This window comes from Ascochyta rabiei, chromosome 9, assembly GCF_004011695.2.
Source record: "Ascochyta rabiei chromosome 9, complete sequence".
NCBI classification, from domain to species: Eukaryota; Fungi; Ascomycota; class Dothideomycetes; order Pleosporales; family Didymellaceae; genus Ascochyta; species Ascochyta rabiei.
Window position 1 is genome coordinate 5,417 of NC_082413.1, and position 14,676 is coordinate 20,092.

Sequence of the window (14,676 nt, forward strand, 5' to 3'; positions counted from 1 at the left end):
GTGCAGTCGCAAGTCAGCCTACAGCACGTTTCTCCTGACTTCTCCTGACCTAAGGTTTCGGGTTACGGTTATATCAAACACATTCTTTCTAGTCTGCTAAATACGACTGCATGCCCCTCCTCCCAAGCATATAGGAAACGACACATCTGGCTCGCGTCTCTCTGGCCTATCTTAATCTTTAATCCGAGCCACTTATAAAGCCGGAGCTCATCGCTACCGTGCACAATCGCGGCGTCTTGCATCTGCTGCTCCAGCCATGGCGTGCACATCAGTGGCTGGCAGGCAAGCAGCGCAGCTACTGCTCTCTGGAGCACTCCATCGTACTGGCAAGGCACATGCATCCCTTGTGTCTTAAACGCACCCTGTATGCTTGTTTCCTCCCACTTGTTGCAGATGGCTTGGGGCGCCTAGCAGTAAAAACACTGCGCATACTTCTCCCACTTTACTTGGTGCATAGATTTCACCTTAGACTCCATTAATGTCATCTGCGCTCCGCTGGCCTTTGAACAGTCCTTCCAGTCGTGGCGCGCCGGGTCAGCCTGAGTGGCCATGCAGATGGCGCACGCATTGCTCCAGCGCTGGAAGTGCTGCTCTAGCCGCTCCAGGTCATATACTTTTTGTTCCGTCCTTCGCCGTTGCTGGATCTTAACCCTCCGCTCTTTAACGACCATAGCTCGCTCTATACATCTGCGCTGCTCCTCTGCTGCCACTGCTGCAGTGTCGGCCTGCGTCTCCTCTGGCTCTTCCTGCTCTTCTTCAACGGCTTGTTGCTTGGTACTACCGGGGTGTCGCTCGCATAGATCACACTTCGACTCTCCTATCTCGCATTGCTGCCTGTTCTGTCTGCCGTCCATGTGCTTGTCTATCGCGATTCGCTGACAGGATTTGACTGTCATAAACTCCTTTGCAGGTCGCTCCAGCTTGTAGCCGAGCGCCTTCTCTACCCTCCCCTCTTTTGTTACATAGCACGCTCTCATGACAATAGACTTGCTGTCAAGCCCCGTTCGTCCTGCCCGGCCGCTCTCTTGCACATATTAGAGCAGCAGGGGACACATGGCAACGTGGATCACCACCCAGACGCCTGCAGCGTCGAGCCTAAGACCCAGCATGTTCGTGGCTGTACAAAGCTTCTCTATGCCTAGGGTGAAGCTTCGCACCATGCGTGCCTTTTCCTCGTCTGAGCCCATCTGACGGTAGTATGCAGAGCACTGCAGAAGCTTCGCAAGCCGTTTCGTCTCGTCCACAGTTGGACAATAGACGATGATCTGCGCCTTAGGTCCGTACCTACTCCTCTTCGCAGCCACGAGCTTAATAAGTACTTTTTCTAGCGTGCCATGTGTGTACTCTAGCACCTGGTACGCAATGTTCGTTCGCGTGGTGCGTTCATCGCAGCATATGGTTACGGTCTGGGCATCGAGCCCTGCGGTGTGCAAGAAGGCGGGCTGCAGCGTGGGCGGCAAGGTTGCAGTCAGGTAGACAACCTGTGTGCCCTTCTCCGTCATCTCCACCATCTTGAGGAGGTCTGGCCGCCAGTCCTGTGTCGACTCCAGCAGCACGTGGCACTTGTCTATCACGATACGATCTAGCTGATGGAGCATGCGCTTTTCGTCAATGAACCTGCTGAACGCCTTTGTGACTGCGCTCTCAGGCGTCACCAGCACAATACGAGCCCAGTACGGCGGTCTTCTTCCATCCCACTTCGCGCAGGGGATGCCGAGCTGGTCGCAGCGATCTTGCAGATCGTCTCGCAAGGCATTCAACGGAGCCACGACCACGGAGACGCCGCCTGGCGAGACGGACGCGGGCAGCATGAACAGCATACTCTTGCCGGTGCCGGTAGCCATAACAACTAGCACGCGCAGCCGTCGCTGCATCACAGCCTTGAGGCTTTCTTCTTGCTTGCCACGATACTTGGCGTCCGGCCGTCCAGCGAGTCGCCTGAACTCTGCCTTGAGGTCCACCATCGCGAGCGACGACCAGCGCTGGAGCGCCTGCTTCTCTTGCTGCGCTACCATCTCCGCGCGAACACCGGGGTGCATGCGGCCGTCCTCCCAGGCGGATGCAAACTCCAGCACGCGATGCCAGTCCATGCTCACCCGCCGGAACTCCTCCCGCTCAGCCATGGTCTGAAAGGGAGACTCCATCATGGAGCGGCTGTAGTTGCCCTCCTCTGTTTCAAGGCTGTGGCCGGACTGCAACGCTTGCGCGTTGCTCTTCGCTGGCGCTTTGTTCCAGTAGAGCACTTCCAACCAGTTGCGTGCTTGTCCATCTCTTGCCAGCTCTCGGTGGATGGCTGGGTAGGCATGCCGCCAGGCGCGGGTGCCGAGAGCGGTGTTCATGTACTAAAAGGTCTGCTTGCGCAGGACACGGCGTATGCGATCGGTGCCCCAGTACCCGTCTGGGTTAGCGGATCGTGCCTTCTCACGGTTGGCTTCGCCGTACTCGTCTCTGTTGTCGCTCTCTTCGCTATCGCTCTCGTCGCCCCACTGCTCCTCCGGCTCTGGCTCCCAGATGAAAGCGGTAGGGCGGGCAACGCTATTGTGCAGCATCTGGAGATCATCTATGAACGGTCGACCGAGCCCAAGGAAGTACACCACCAGCTCACCCACCTCCCAGGGAACATAGCGGTGGATCGTCTTGACACGCTTGCTGAAGCTATACCCCTTGTGGTACGTGGTGGTGAAGGATACCAGGCCACCCTCTACAAACACCCCCCGATACCCCACCCCGTCTGCACTGTTCTCGCACTGTATCGAGGTAATCTCTGTCCCGCGACCAGGCCCGCCGCCAGACATGTGAACAAGCGTGAAGAGGCCTTCTTTAAACCGACGCACTCCTTTCATGTACCTAGCTACAGCGTCATCGCGCTATAGCGTCCGTTCCGGCCGTTGTGTGCTATCTATCCCACGAATGAATCTCTCCCTTAGCGGAGCCTCGTCCAACACCCGGTCTAGAAGCCAGTCTTGCCATCTATCTAGCTGGTTGTCGGGGTGCTTCAGAAAGCTCCAGCCCGTAGCCAGCTCGGCTGGCTGATCGACGAGTTTGTCCACGGACACCTCTGGAAGCGGGGTGGTCCCGGGTCGCACGCAACCCCTTTCGTCTAGATCCAAGAGTAGGACGTCCTTAAATAGCTGCAACCGCACCGTCTCGCAGAGTCCCTTCACCATCGACCGGAGATCGGCTAGCGAAAAGCTCTGCTTGTCAATGAGAAGCCGATCTCCATCCCACGACACGATACCGGGAGTATTACGTCGCTTTGCCTGTGTTCTAGCTAGCGTACGCAAGCGGAGCATTTGATTCATAGGACTGGGTGTGCCTTTGAAGTCGGACAGCGTCATAAACCGTTCAGACATGTCTTTAACTAGCTTATACGCAGTAGGTGCTGTACAAGGGTCTTTCTGAAGCGCTTTATCTCGCTGGCAGCGGGCATGATGCACTACGAGCGCTTTCGAGGTAGTGATCAAAGCAGACAGCGTTGGCGAGAACTCGTGCGCCGGAACCCACCCACCGCCATGGTGATCAGGCTTGAGGCCGAGGACAGCCACTCCGCTCAGCAGTGCGCTCTCGTGCTCGTCGCCAGTCAGGCTGTGGTTGAGCAAGGCGATCCAAAAGCGCAGGCATCGCTCTTCCAGTTTCTCTTTCTTCGCAGCGTTGTCTGAGCAGGCTATTTGCTGGAGTGACACCAAGAGGGCGTCTTGCGTGCTGGTAAGTTTGTATGGCGGCCGCTCGACCTGGTCATATGTGCGCCACAGGTAGCAGAGGATGCTCACCAGCTTCTGGCTGTACTTCTTGATCGTACCGACTCGATGCCTAGCGTAGAAGGGCCGCTCGTTCGATTCTGCGCCCGCCTCACGTCGCTCGATAATCTCCAGTGCGAGTCTGCCGACAACCTCAGCTCGGCTGCTATTGAACGCTTTTTGTATCAGCTGCTCCATAGCTTTGCAAACATCGCGTAAGCCCGTGTTGTCAAACGCTACTTCTTCCTTCCCACGCGCGTCTACCTCCCCACCAGCTAGCTGTTTAGCGCGCAGAAGTGCCGCCCTTGGGATACCTTGTAGGTGCGGGACCCATTCTGTGAGCTCTAGCCACGGATCAGCCTGCGAACGGATGCCCTCTTTAATCTTATCCTGCGCTGCTGCTGCCTCACGCTCTTCTCGCTGATGCTGGCGATCTGCCTTCACTCTCTGGGAGATGTCTGCTAGAGTCGCAGCTCCAACGCTCGTCTCGACTGCAACATACGCCGGCCAGCCAACAGCTCTGAACAAGCGCTGGCAGGATTGGCTGTCTCGCCATACTTGGTTGCGCGAGTGCTTGCTCTTTTGCCTTATATCTCCCCCTCGCTTTTGTTCGTTCACCCAGCCATGCTCATCCTTGCAATGTTTCTGCATGCCCTGCAGCGAGATGCAGGTATACCAACAACGCTCCGACAAGCATACCAGCCCGTCTTCTCGGCTTTTCAGACCAAAGACGGGCTCCTTAGCCGGCCTTGGTACACGCACGTCTCCTGGACTCCACGCAAGGTTTGGTAGCGCGCGTACAGCTGCCGCCAGGCTCTTGCGCGTAGCGACTGTGACCTTGGGATGGCGCTCTTTGAGGTGCGTAACGATCTGCGCTGGTGGAATAGCAGTGGCACATGGTTTACAAACTACGACTCGAAGTTCAGGCCGGTGTTCAAACAGCTGCGCAAATAGTTCCATGGTGTAAGGAGCAGAAGGGACACAAGTGGGCGCTATGCAACACGTCCGTTGGCCTAGTGTTTGCTATCCCCCGGCATATTGATCGACAGACTGTGTATCAATCTTGCTTTTGGTTTAATTGCGCTCCCAGCTCCGCTAACGCTGGTTGGTGAGGGCGTCGTGGTACATCCGTGCGCGGCCTGACTTTCGGTGCCGCGGTGTGACCGCGTCAGAACCTCAACAACACCCAACCCCCTTTCCGCACAACCTTCGTCCGAACTTCTGCTTGCAACCTCATTCGCAGTACACAAGTCGATAATGCACTGGTTGGCAGCATTAGACAGCGCCGCAGAGCGGTTTGATGGCGGTCGTCGGAGCTTTCCTCTGGCCAGCGAAGCTGACTTCGTTCGCAACTACGCGTACGAGCCGCCGAATGAGGACTACGAGAAGCTCTTCTTCTGCCGAGCGACCATCTCACGCTCGCAGCGTGATCCAGGTGCTCGTCCGCACAGCGCAGGATGGCTGATCCCCACCCGTGACGATGCCAGCGTCTGCAAGCCCGTCTTCATTGCCCACTCCGTCTTGTCAGCGATCTGGCTTCTGCGCGAGACGCTCGCCGACGACGTCCTGCCTGACAATATCTGGGATCGTCTGGTCTGCGCGGCCGAGTCGCTTGCGGAGGACGGGATGGAAGAGCCGCCGTCTGCGCAGAAGCCCTTTGCTTCCCCTTCACAACAGGCCTCCGCTCCACCCCTGCAACAAAAGAAGCGGCCACACCTATCTGCGCCGGCCCCTACACCAAAGCGCGCTCGAACAACCACCGATGAGACACATCCAGCCAGCCCTCAGCTGTCACAGCCTAGCGAACCAGATGAGCAGCTGAAAGACTCCCCTCTGCACATCACTACCATCTCCAACAACAACCGCCGTGCGGAGCAAAAACGCAGCAGGACACTCGCCACTTCGCGTGCGAAGAAGCGGCTTGCCCTTGGTCTGGTAGCACCTGGCGACAAGGCTCCTCTTCCAGAGCAGGCTGCCTACACCTCTATTGTGCAAAAGGACGAGTCCGTCGTCGCCTGGATCATTAAGCAGCCGGTCTCTGATGACACGGACTTCTACAGCTCCACCCAAACTCCCTACCTCACGGCCTGCACCCTTCTAGAGAAAGCGCGCGTGCTTAGAAACCAGTCCTCTCGGTACCACGCTGCCCAGTTCCTGCAGGCTTGGCGAGAACGTGGCTCACCCTTCAGAGGTGGCGGCGAGCTCGCTGGCAGCCAGAGCAGGACCGGTGCGGGAGCTAAGCGCTTGCAGCTGCTGAGTGTGCGCAACAATGCTGACAGGGATTTCTGCTTTGCCTGGAACATGTGCACACGTTACGAAGCAGAGCTAGCAGCTGTCCATATTGAGTCTCGATGGGCGTCAGCTCTCCTAGGTCAAGCATACTCTAACAAGATAGCGCAGATCCGGCATAACGACTTTGTATCTAGCAACAACAGGACGCGAAATCGATACGGAAAGGGACAGATCCGCACAGAGGCAGTTGCAGCGCTAGTAGAGTTAGTTAGTCCCAACGCTACTAAGAAGGACAAGCAGGTGTTTAGACGACGGTTAGGCCAAGCCATGCGCTGGTACTCCATTAGTCAGGAGCTAGGCTGGGGCATTCTGACCCTGATACCACACGACGAGATTGCGAATCGCTGGATAGAACGCACCCTCCGTGTAGGCCAGCTGCATGTCTGGATTAAGCTACTTAAGAAGGAGTGTCCAGACATTTGTGCAGCTAGCAAGGCACTTAAGAACTGGTTAGGGCCAGAGGGAATTGCTGGCGGGCCCATCAACGAGAAGAAAACGCTGAGCATTGAGGCGGAGGCGCCAGCAACCATCTACGAGGTGGAAGAGATTCAAGACAGCAAAGACGACGAAACTGACAACAGCGTTGACGACAGCACCAGAGAGCAAAGTCATGCTTCGCCGAAGAGTCCTACGCCAGCTCCGCGGTTGCGTCAGCTAACTTTGCTTGAATTGTTCCATCCTGTAGAGTAGATGTTACCTGCGCTTAACTCTGAACATTGTGCTACATACCTTATCGATACTGCCCTACAACATCGCGAACATTAATATTAAAACATCTACTATATTCCACTCACGTACCGTATGCTCGATTCTTCTAGAAATTCAACATACAATTGGGACGCACTTTGTACACGTTCCGCAATTGTTGCAGCAATATTTGACTTCAGGAACAGCGAACAAATTCACGCTGAAAAAGCGAACAAATACAGTCAAGTGTCTGTGCTCACGCTAAAATTTACATAGGCAAAGCGAACAAATACACTGTCTTTGTTCGTATAATCACTGGGAGCGTTCTACCCTCTGCTACAGGTTACAGCTCTTAACCTACGTCCTGGCCTGAACCCAACTCGGCTGCACTGCTTCTACAAATTGTGAACGAAAAACTCTTTTATTGGCTACCACTACGCCTGCTACCTCCTCTACTCTGCTATTAACCGCGTGATCTAACAAAACTCCCCTACTAACCTGTTGCTTTTAACGCACTCTAACGCCTGTTTGCGCCCTAAATGCCTAACCAATCCCTCTATTGAACTCGCATCGACGCCCTGCTCTACTAACCGGCCAATCCACCGCTCTGTCACGCCCTCCCCGCCCCCGTACACCAACCCTAACAACCCTCCTACTAACACCCCTCAGTATTAACAATCCCTTCCGTCTGCTCTCTGATACCGTCCGCGTCTGTTATCTTCCTATTGGTTGCACACCTCCTGCAGTACTCCACACCAAAAACAACCCGAATACTCCTCGAACCGCATCTTCTCCTCTACTGCCTTAATCATCTCCTTCGCCTGCCGGCTCTCTGGCCTCCAACACCGCCGCACGTCGTGCTCGCTCTGTCCGTCGCCCGCCACCTCGCATATCCCACACCGCTTCGTCCACCACGCCAACTGCCTGCGCAACCACTCCACGTTAGCAAACTCTTGCTGCCGCTGCTGTATCAACGTCTGTCGCGGGCCGCGTCGTGCTTGCTGCTGCTGCTCAAACACCTGCCGTGCCTCCTCTTGCTCTGCCTCAACCGTGTCGGTATCCTCTACGTTACTGCTGCCTCCCTCGTCCTCCTCGCTCTCTTCCTCCTCCATCTCCTCCTCCGTCTTCTCCTCGTCTTCTTCCTTACCGTCTGCTCCTCTGCACACGTCGCACTTCTCCTCTCCCTCTTCGCACACCACCCGCTCTTTCTCTTGCCTGTCCAAATACCTGTCTAACACCACCCGCCTGCACGTTGCTGTCTCGTCTATGCCTTCCACGTACGCTCGCACCAACTGCTGTTCCACCTCCGCCTGCTTGTCCTCGGCTGCCCGCTGCTCGCCTTCCTGCACGATCATGATCGCCTTGCTGCGCAACCCGTCGCGTCCTGCACGCCTGCTTTCCTGTGCGTAATCCAACACGGTAAACGGCCAATTAATGTGTATGATGCACTAGATGTTAGGTATGTCAACGCCTATCCCTAACGCGCTTGTTGCTACAATCATACGCTTTTTGCCCGCGGCAAATTCTTCTAACATGCTTGCTTTGCCTACGGCCTTGTGATGGTATACGTGACAACCTAAGTTCTTTGCCAACTCCTTAACCTTTAGCACCAAATTGCTGTACACCACAACTTTCCCTGTCTTGTGCTTGCGCAACTTCTGCTGCACCATGCCCAACACCATTTCCTCTACCTCCTTCTTCTTTGCTGCCTTGCCTACCCTGATCACGCGGTACGCTACGTTCGTCCTTACAGTTTCGGCTCGGAACAAATCGACCTGATCTCGCTCGACGTACATCCGCCGGAACAACTCGTCTTCCTCGCTCGGCGGCAATGTTGCTGTTAACATCACTATCTGCGTCTCGGCAGATGCCAACTTGCCTAACTTCTGCATCTCCTTGCGGAAATCGTACTGGCGGTTTAATACAATATGACACTTGTTAATTACAATCTAGTCCAGCTGTCGCGTTGCCTGCAACCGGTTCAAAAACGTCGCGAACTCTTCCCTAACTGCTGACTTAGGCGTCACTAATACGACTGCGGCTGCGTCTGGCGGGCGGCGGCTGTCCCACTCGGCGCACAATATGCCCAACTTCCTGCATTGCCGCATTATGTCTCCCTGCAACGCGATCAACAGCACTACAACCACCGTTGTACCGCCCTGCTTGGCCTATGCTGGTAACATAAACAACATGCTTTTGCCTGCCCCAGTCAGCATCACTGCCACGACGTGACTCTTGCCGGCAACAATAGCGTTAATGGCCTCTTTCTGCACGCCGCAAAACTCGGCCGCCTTGCCTATTATCTGCTGCATCTGCGCGGCTGTGTCCATCTTCCTCAACCGGCCCCAGCGATCGATCCTCGCCTCGTCTGCCTCGCTCTCGAACGGGGCCCGCTTGCGCTTCTTGCACCTGTCGTCGTCGTCTACGCCTGCTTGGAACCCCAAAAACCGGTGCTAATCCGTGCTCGACATACAGAACTGCTGCCTCTTGTCTGCTACTGCCCCTGCCTGTTCTATAATGCCTTGTGCGTATATCATCCCCGCGATGTGCACTATGTGCCCTGCCTGCATGTCCGCAATAGCTGACCACGTGTTCTCCTTGTTCCACTCCTTGTTCTTGTCTCCCTTGTCTGCTTGAAACGCAGTGGACCTGCGTAAAAACCGCTGGCTGATGCCAATAGCGATCTCGCGATACGCTGGAATCGTCAGTTCTAATCCTAATCTGATCCTGCTCTTGCGCTTTAACGTCTCTTGGAACCAGTCGCTTGTCCACTTGCGGCTGCTTAGGTCTGCCGGCCACATGTGCGACAATATCACCTCCTTCTCCCACACCATCACCTCCAACTGCTGCTGGAACAGCAACACCAACCACATGTAATACACCAACAGCTCACCCACCTCGCGCGGCAAATACTAGTAGATAATCTTAACGTCGCCGCTCACGCTGTATCCCTTGTGGTACCGCGTCACAAACACAACTATGCCGTCCTTAATAAATATGTTACAGTGCCCGCCCTTAACTGTGTTGCTGTGCCAGATGCTTATGATCTCTGGGGCTCTTGCTGGCTGTCCGCCCGCCATGTGTATCAACACAATTAACTTCTCCTAGAACGCAACTACTCGATCTATGTACTGCTCCACCTCCTGCGTGTTAATGCCCGAACGGGTGCCCCGCTGCATGAATCGGTCCCTGATGGCGGCGTCCTGCCCTACCTGCTGGAACAACTACCTCTCTCTATTAACGGGCATGCGCGTGCGGTGGTCCTTTAAAAAATTCTACCCAGGCCGCTCGTCAGTTGGGTTGTCGCGCAAACCGTCCCACGGCACACTAGGGATAGGCTCAGCGACCTTGCTGTTGCCAAACAACAACTCGTCTATTAACAACCGTTAACTCTCTGTCGCCAATCTATGCACTATGCCGCGGAACTGCGCTATGCTGAACTGCAAACTCTTGTACAACAACTTGTCCCAGCTAACCTACTTAACGTGGCTGCGTAACGTGGTGTTGTAATAGATCTTCAACCTGTACGTCTGTAAATCCAACATCTACTACATTAGGCTGTGGCTGCCGCGCACTATAAACCAGTCTATTATCTCCTGCACGAACTGTAAACATCCTTTACGCCGGCGTTAGGGCAGGTTGCTGCTGTTGTCGCTCTTGTACGCGCTGTCACTGTCAAACTCGTCTTTATTATCTAACAGGCCTAACAACTCTAACGCCTGCTGCACAACCATGAACCGCGCCACCTTAATAACAGCCGACAAAACAGGCAGATACTGCTCGGCACCTTTCTATCTATTCTCCTTCACGCCTAACACAGCTAATGCGCACACTAACAGGCTGTTGTACTCCTTGCGCGTAATTAACTGGCTTAACAACGCAATGCAAAACTCTAAACACGCCTTCTAGATGCTTAACAACCTCTCTAGCTTACTAATGGCGTTAGTGGTAGGCTTGGCTGTGTCTGTCTCTATCTCGTCGATGGCTTCGTCGACGTCTGCCATAGTCTCGTCTTCTTCGTCTTCGTCCTCCACCTCTTCCTCTTCTTCTTCCTCTTCTTCTTCCTCTCCTTCGACGCTTCTCTCCGCCGCCTCGACCAACGCCTCCTATGCCTCTCGCTGCTGGCAGGTGAAACGATACGCTGGACTCTTCTATGCGTGCTCCTGTTGCGTTTGTGCAAAAAACATCAATATCTGCTGCCACGGCCGCGTGTGGTTGCTAATCGACTTCTTGTCCATGTACGGCTGCAACGGCTAGATAGAATCGCGTCTGGTGCTTCTCTGTCCAGATCGCCTCCAGCCGCACGAACACGCCGATGCGGTGGATGACAGACGCTTGACTGAACCGCGCCAATCCCTCCATCGCTGCCCACATTGCTGCCTCTACGGGCTCGGCCTGCTGCTCCTGCCTGGGATCGGGCTCTGCCACGGGTTCCTCGATGCACGCCATCAGCTCAGGTCGCTCCATGCCCACTAAATACGGCAACCACTGCGTCCGCTCCAACCACAGGTTTACCTCGTCTTTCTCTCCCTCCTGGATGGTGTTTTGCGTCCGCATCTTGACGTTAGCCCACGCCTTAGCCATCTGCTCGCCCACCTGCGCCTATGCCGCGTCGCTATCTGGCACAACGTCTAGGCCATTATTGTTAGGCTGCTTAACCTTAAAATACTGCGACCCTAGGCCCTAGACTAACAACTGCTGGCAATAGATTCTCTTATAACCCTTGCTGATGCGCTCTTGTATCTCTGCCTTCTCTACCCAGCTCAGACAACCTCCTTTTCCTGCTACTGACTAACTGTAGGTCTTCTGCCAATACTTCCTTATTGCCTCTGCGCTTCAGAATATCTGACAGCAATGGTCTGCGTCTACCTAACACATTAACCTGTCTGCGTAAACTAGCAACTGATGTATAGGCTAAATAGCCTAGCTTAGCACTTCTAACTCTCCTATATATTAAATTAATCTAGCCTAACTGCTTACGTCTTCTGCTACTAACTCGGCTTACTTCCGGCTGACACGATGACGCTGCAAATGACTCCTGACCTGGCTAGGCAAAACGCCGTGTCTACACTCTTTGCAAACTGCCAACGCGTACTCAACCAAATGCTTAAAATACTTGCCTGTAACACTATCCTCTGTTATAATTGCTGCTAAACGTTGAACTGTAGATAAATAATAACAATTAGCAACACAGGGTTGTGCTGGCACACTATAGGTTACTAGTAATTGTTTGTATTTTACTATACTTAACTACAGTCTGTATGTTATATATTGCGTTGTAGACACGTCCTACCTCTTATATGTGTGATACGACTACGCGCGTGGTTAACGTTTGTAATCGCTGGTCGTTATCTCGGAACGTCTCCGAACCTGGTCGCTTGGGTTCTCCCAACCTCACGAACCTTACCCCAACCTCCAACACAAAACCCTAACGCACGTAACCACGCATACTGTAGGGATATAATTTTGCTAGAGTATATAACTAAATGCGCTAATTAACATACTTAAATTTAGGGTTAATTGACTGGTAGAAACCTAACTAGACTAATTGCTTTAAGTTTTCTGGAGTTAGCTATACGTGATGTAGTCTACGCAGGGAAAATAAATATCCTAGTACGTTGAAAACTGGAGGAAGTACTGCCTCCAGTTGCAGCCCTGGGATAGACAAGTAAAGCGTAGAGTAGAGGAAGAGAAAAAAGAGAAATTTGCCCCTACTTATAGAAAACAGTGGCTATCTACGTTCTGTAAAGAGAAAGCAGGATAAGTTCTTAGTTTCCTGCTAATCTCTCTTGCTCCCACGCATACCCTGCATTGGCAGTTAGAAAAATTGCGCAATAAAGACATCTTTACAAGATAGCAAACAAAGTTCTTAATTTTTAGTCTATCTCCCTTGCTTCCACGCATACCCTGCATCGGCAGTTAGAAAAATCGCGCAACAAAGACGTCTTTACAAGATAGCAAACAAAGTTCTTAATTTTCAGTCTATCTCCCTTGCTTCCACGCATACCCTGCATTGGCAGTTAGAAAAATCGCGCAACAAAGACATCTTTACGAGATAGCAAACAAAGTTCTTAATTTTTAGTCTATCTCCCTTACTCCCATACATACCCCGCATTGGTAGTTGTATTAGGCCTAAATTCACAATCTGTTAAGGAGAACGAAGAAATGTTCTTGATTTTGCAAAGAGATACCTTGGTAGATGCAATATAGAGAAAAGAGATTACTTTTACTAGAAAAAAGCTATCTATACTAGATAGATAGCTAGCTAGCAATATCTTTTCTTAGTTTCTATAGTAATAGTATAGAGCTCTTTCTAGTAAAAGTAGTAGAAATAGCTATAGCTAGTAGTATAAATAGAGAGTAGCTTAAGAAAAGTACTTTTACTTTTTCTATACTTAATAAAAAGAGGAATACTACTTTTATAGAATAAAAATAAAGAAAATAAATATAGATAAGTTTAGTATTCTTTACTTTATACTAAGAGAATCTATAACTAGTAAAAGTAGTTGTACTAAAAGTAGAAGTTACTATAAGTATAAATAGAAAAAGCTAGTTCTAGTGCTATACTTTACTATTTTCTCTACTACTATAGTAGCACTACTACTAAGCTAAGTAAAGCTAGTAGTTCTTTTCTATTTATAGTAAAGATAGGTTAACTATAGAGTAAGTAGTACTAGTAAACTAGCTTATAACTATGCTACGTTAACCTTATAGAAAATAACCTAGATAGAAAGAAGATAGAAGCTAGGTAAAGTAACTATCTACTAAATTACTTATTTCTACTATAGCTATAGAAACCTACTTAGTAGAAGTAGATAGAGTTTATCTACTAGCTTATAGTATCTCTCTTTTTTCTTTAGTTCTAACTTTTCTTCTATTCTACTACTTTAAACTTCTACTTACTTTAAGTACGTAGTATTTACTTCTCTCTAAGCTACTAGTGCTTAGTAAAGCTTATAGCTAGCTAGAATAAAGTATATAGCTAGCTAGTATAAAGTACTAGTACATAGAAAAAGCTACTTTATAGAATGATACTACTAAAGAGTAGCTTTTAAATTCTTCTTTTATCTTCTCTCTAGCTCTTCTCTAGGCTTAGACAGAAGGAATATAAGATATGTTAGTTAAGCTTCCTAAATAGGAAAGTTTGCTTCTAGCTATAGATTACTTCTATAATAGTAGAAACTATACTAAAGGGCTTTTATTTCTCTAAATGCTAAAGTTTTATATGCTTTCTAGGCCTAATTTTTGCGTAGAGTCTAAAAAAAAGAAGGGTTTTAGGTATAAAGAAGAGTAAGAATTATTTTCTAGTATAGTTACTATAAGAAGCTAGCTATACTTCTATAGAGTCTACTTTCTTATAGCTATATAAAGAATAAAACCAGTATTTTTACTTAGTATGCTTTTATAAAGAAGTAAAAGCTACTTTATCTTTCGTTACTACTAGATAGAGATAGATAGGAACTACTTTACTTTTTACTTATAAATAAATAAAAGTAAAGACTTTACTTAAGCTTAAAAGTAGTAAGCTAACTACTATTCTTACTAGTAGAATACTAGAAGTACTACTACTAGTAGCATAGTATAAAAGATAGAGGGAAGCTTACTTATAGTAACGTATTCAACGGGTAAGTCGGCCACACAGGCGAGTCGGCCACTCTGCTAAGACTACACCAACATTCTACCTTATAACGCGATGACTTAACAACAACATAAACCTACGCCCTTAAAAGAGGCTGTAATATAGCTTGCGCTCTAGGCACTTAAACAAGACGCAAACCTTACTATATAACGCGCTGTAGCCATATACAACGCGCCTTGCAGTATACTACGCAATTAATACACAGAACAACCTGCACAAGCTAATTGTACGCCAAGTTAACAGAATATAGATTAGACTAAGGAGGATGTAATTGCTAAGTACATTCTTAAGCTAGATGCACAAGGATTTGCCTCTCAGCTA

At 50.7% G+C, this 14,676-nt stretch overlaps 5 protein-coding genes across 5 annotated transcripts, besides 20 other annotated features; 1 reads left to right on the top strand and 4 right to left on the bottom strand.

Moving 5' to 3' along the window:
- Nucleotides 1-7,033: part of a mobile genetic element that runs on past the window's edge.
- On the bottom strand, nt 408-854 carry EKO05_0005582 (uncharacterized protein; the record flags this gene model as incomplete). The annotated part of the gene is made up of 1 exon (XM_059636638.1): nt 408-854. One exon carries the CDS (start codon nt 852-854, stop codon nt 408-410), a length of 447 nt encoding a protein of 148 aa, XP_059492621.1.
- Nucleotides 688-716: a tandem repeat.
- EKO05_0005583 (uncharacterized protein) lies at nt 1,035-2,147 on the bottom strand (the record flags this gene model as incomplete). Its single annotated transcript, XM_059636639.1, has 1 exon — nt 1,035-2,147. One exon carries the CDS (start codon nt 2,145-2,147, stop codon nt 1,035-1,037), a length of 1,113 nt encoding a protein of 370 aa, XP_059492622.1.
- EKO05_0005584 (uncharacterized protein) lies at nt 2,343-4,697 on the bottom strand (the record flags this gene model as incomplete). The annotated part of the gene is made up of 2 exons (XM_059636640.1): nt 2,343-2,851; nt 2,909-4,697. 2 exons carry the CDS (start codon nt 4,695-4,697, stop codon nt 2,343-2,345), a joined length of 2,298 nt encoding a protein of 765 aa, XP_059492623.1.
- Nucleotides 2,442-2,507: a tandem repeat.
- On the top strand, nt 4,995-6,719 carry EKO05_0005585 (uncharacterized protein; the record flags this gene model as incomplete). Its single annotated transcript, XM_038945767.2, has 1 exon — nt 4,995-6,719. One exon carries the CDS (start codon nt 4,995-4,997, stop codon nt 6,717-6,719), a length of 1,725 nt encoding a protein of 574 aa, XP_038798599.2.
- A 34-nt stretch (nt 7,034-7,067) lies between the features above and the next one.
- Nucleotides 7,068-10,749: a mobile genetic element.
- Nucleotides 7,794-7,875: a tandem repeat.
- EKO05_0005586 (uncharacterized protein) lies at nt 10,622-11,273 on the bottom strand (the record flags this gene model as incomplete). The annotated part of the gene is made up of 2 exons (XM_038939643.1): nt 10,622-10,822; nt 10,959-11,273. 2 exons carry the CDS (start codon nt 11,271-11,273, stop codon nt 10,622-10,624), a joined length of 516 nt encoding a protein of 171 aa, XP_038798601.1.
- Nucleotides 10,692-10,747: a tandem repeat.
- Nucleotides 10,750-10,784: a tandem repeat.
- Nucleotides 10,785-12,380: a mobile genetic element.
- Nucleotides 12,381-12,954: 574 nt separating this feature from the next.
- Nucleotides 12,955-12,986: a tandem repeat.
- Nucleotides 12,957-12,966: an inverted repeat.
- Nucleotides 12,957-13,258: a mobile genetic element.
- Nucleotides 13,036-13,044: an inverted repeat.
- Nucleotides 13,036-13,305: a mobile genetic element.
- Nucleotides 13,249-13,258: an inverted repeat.
- Nucleotides 13,266-13,322: a tandem repeat.
- Nucleotides 13,297-13,305: an inverted repeat.
- A 104-nt stretch (nt 13,323-13,426) lies between the features above and the next one.
- Nucleotides 13,427-13,464: a tandem repeat.
- Nucleotides 13,465-13,651: 187 nt separating this feature from the next.
- Nucleotides 13,652-13,726: a tandem repeat.
- A 519-nt stretch (nt 13,727-14,245) lies between these two features.
- Nucleotides 14,246-14,298: a tandem repeat.
- A 28-nt stretch (nt 14,299-14,326) lies between these two features.
- Nucleotides 14,327-14,676: part of a mobile genetic element that runs on past the window's edge.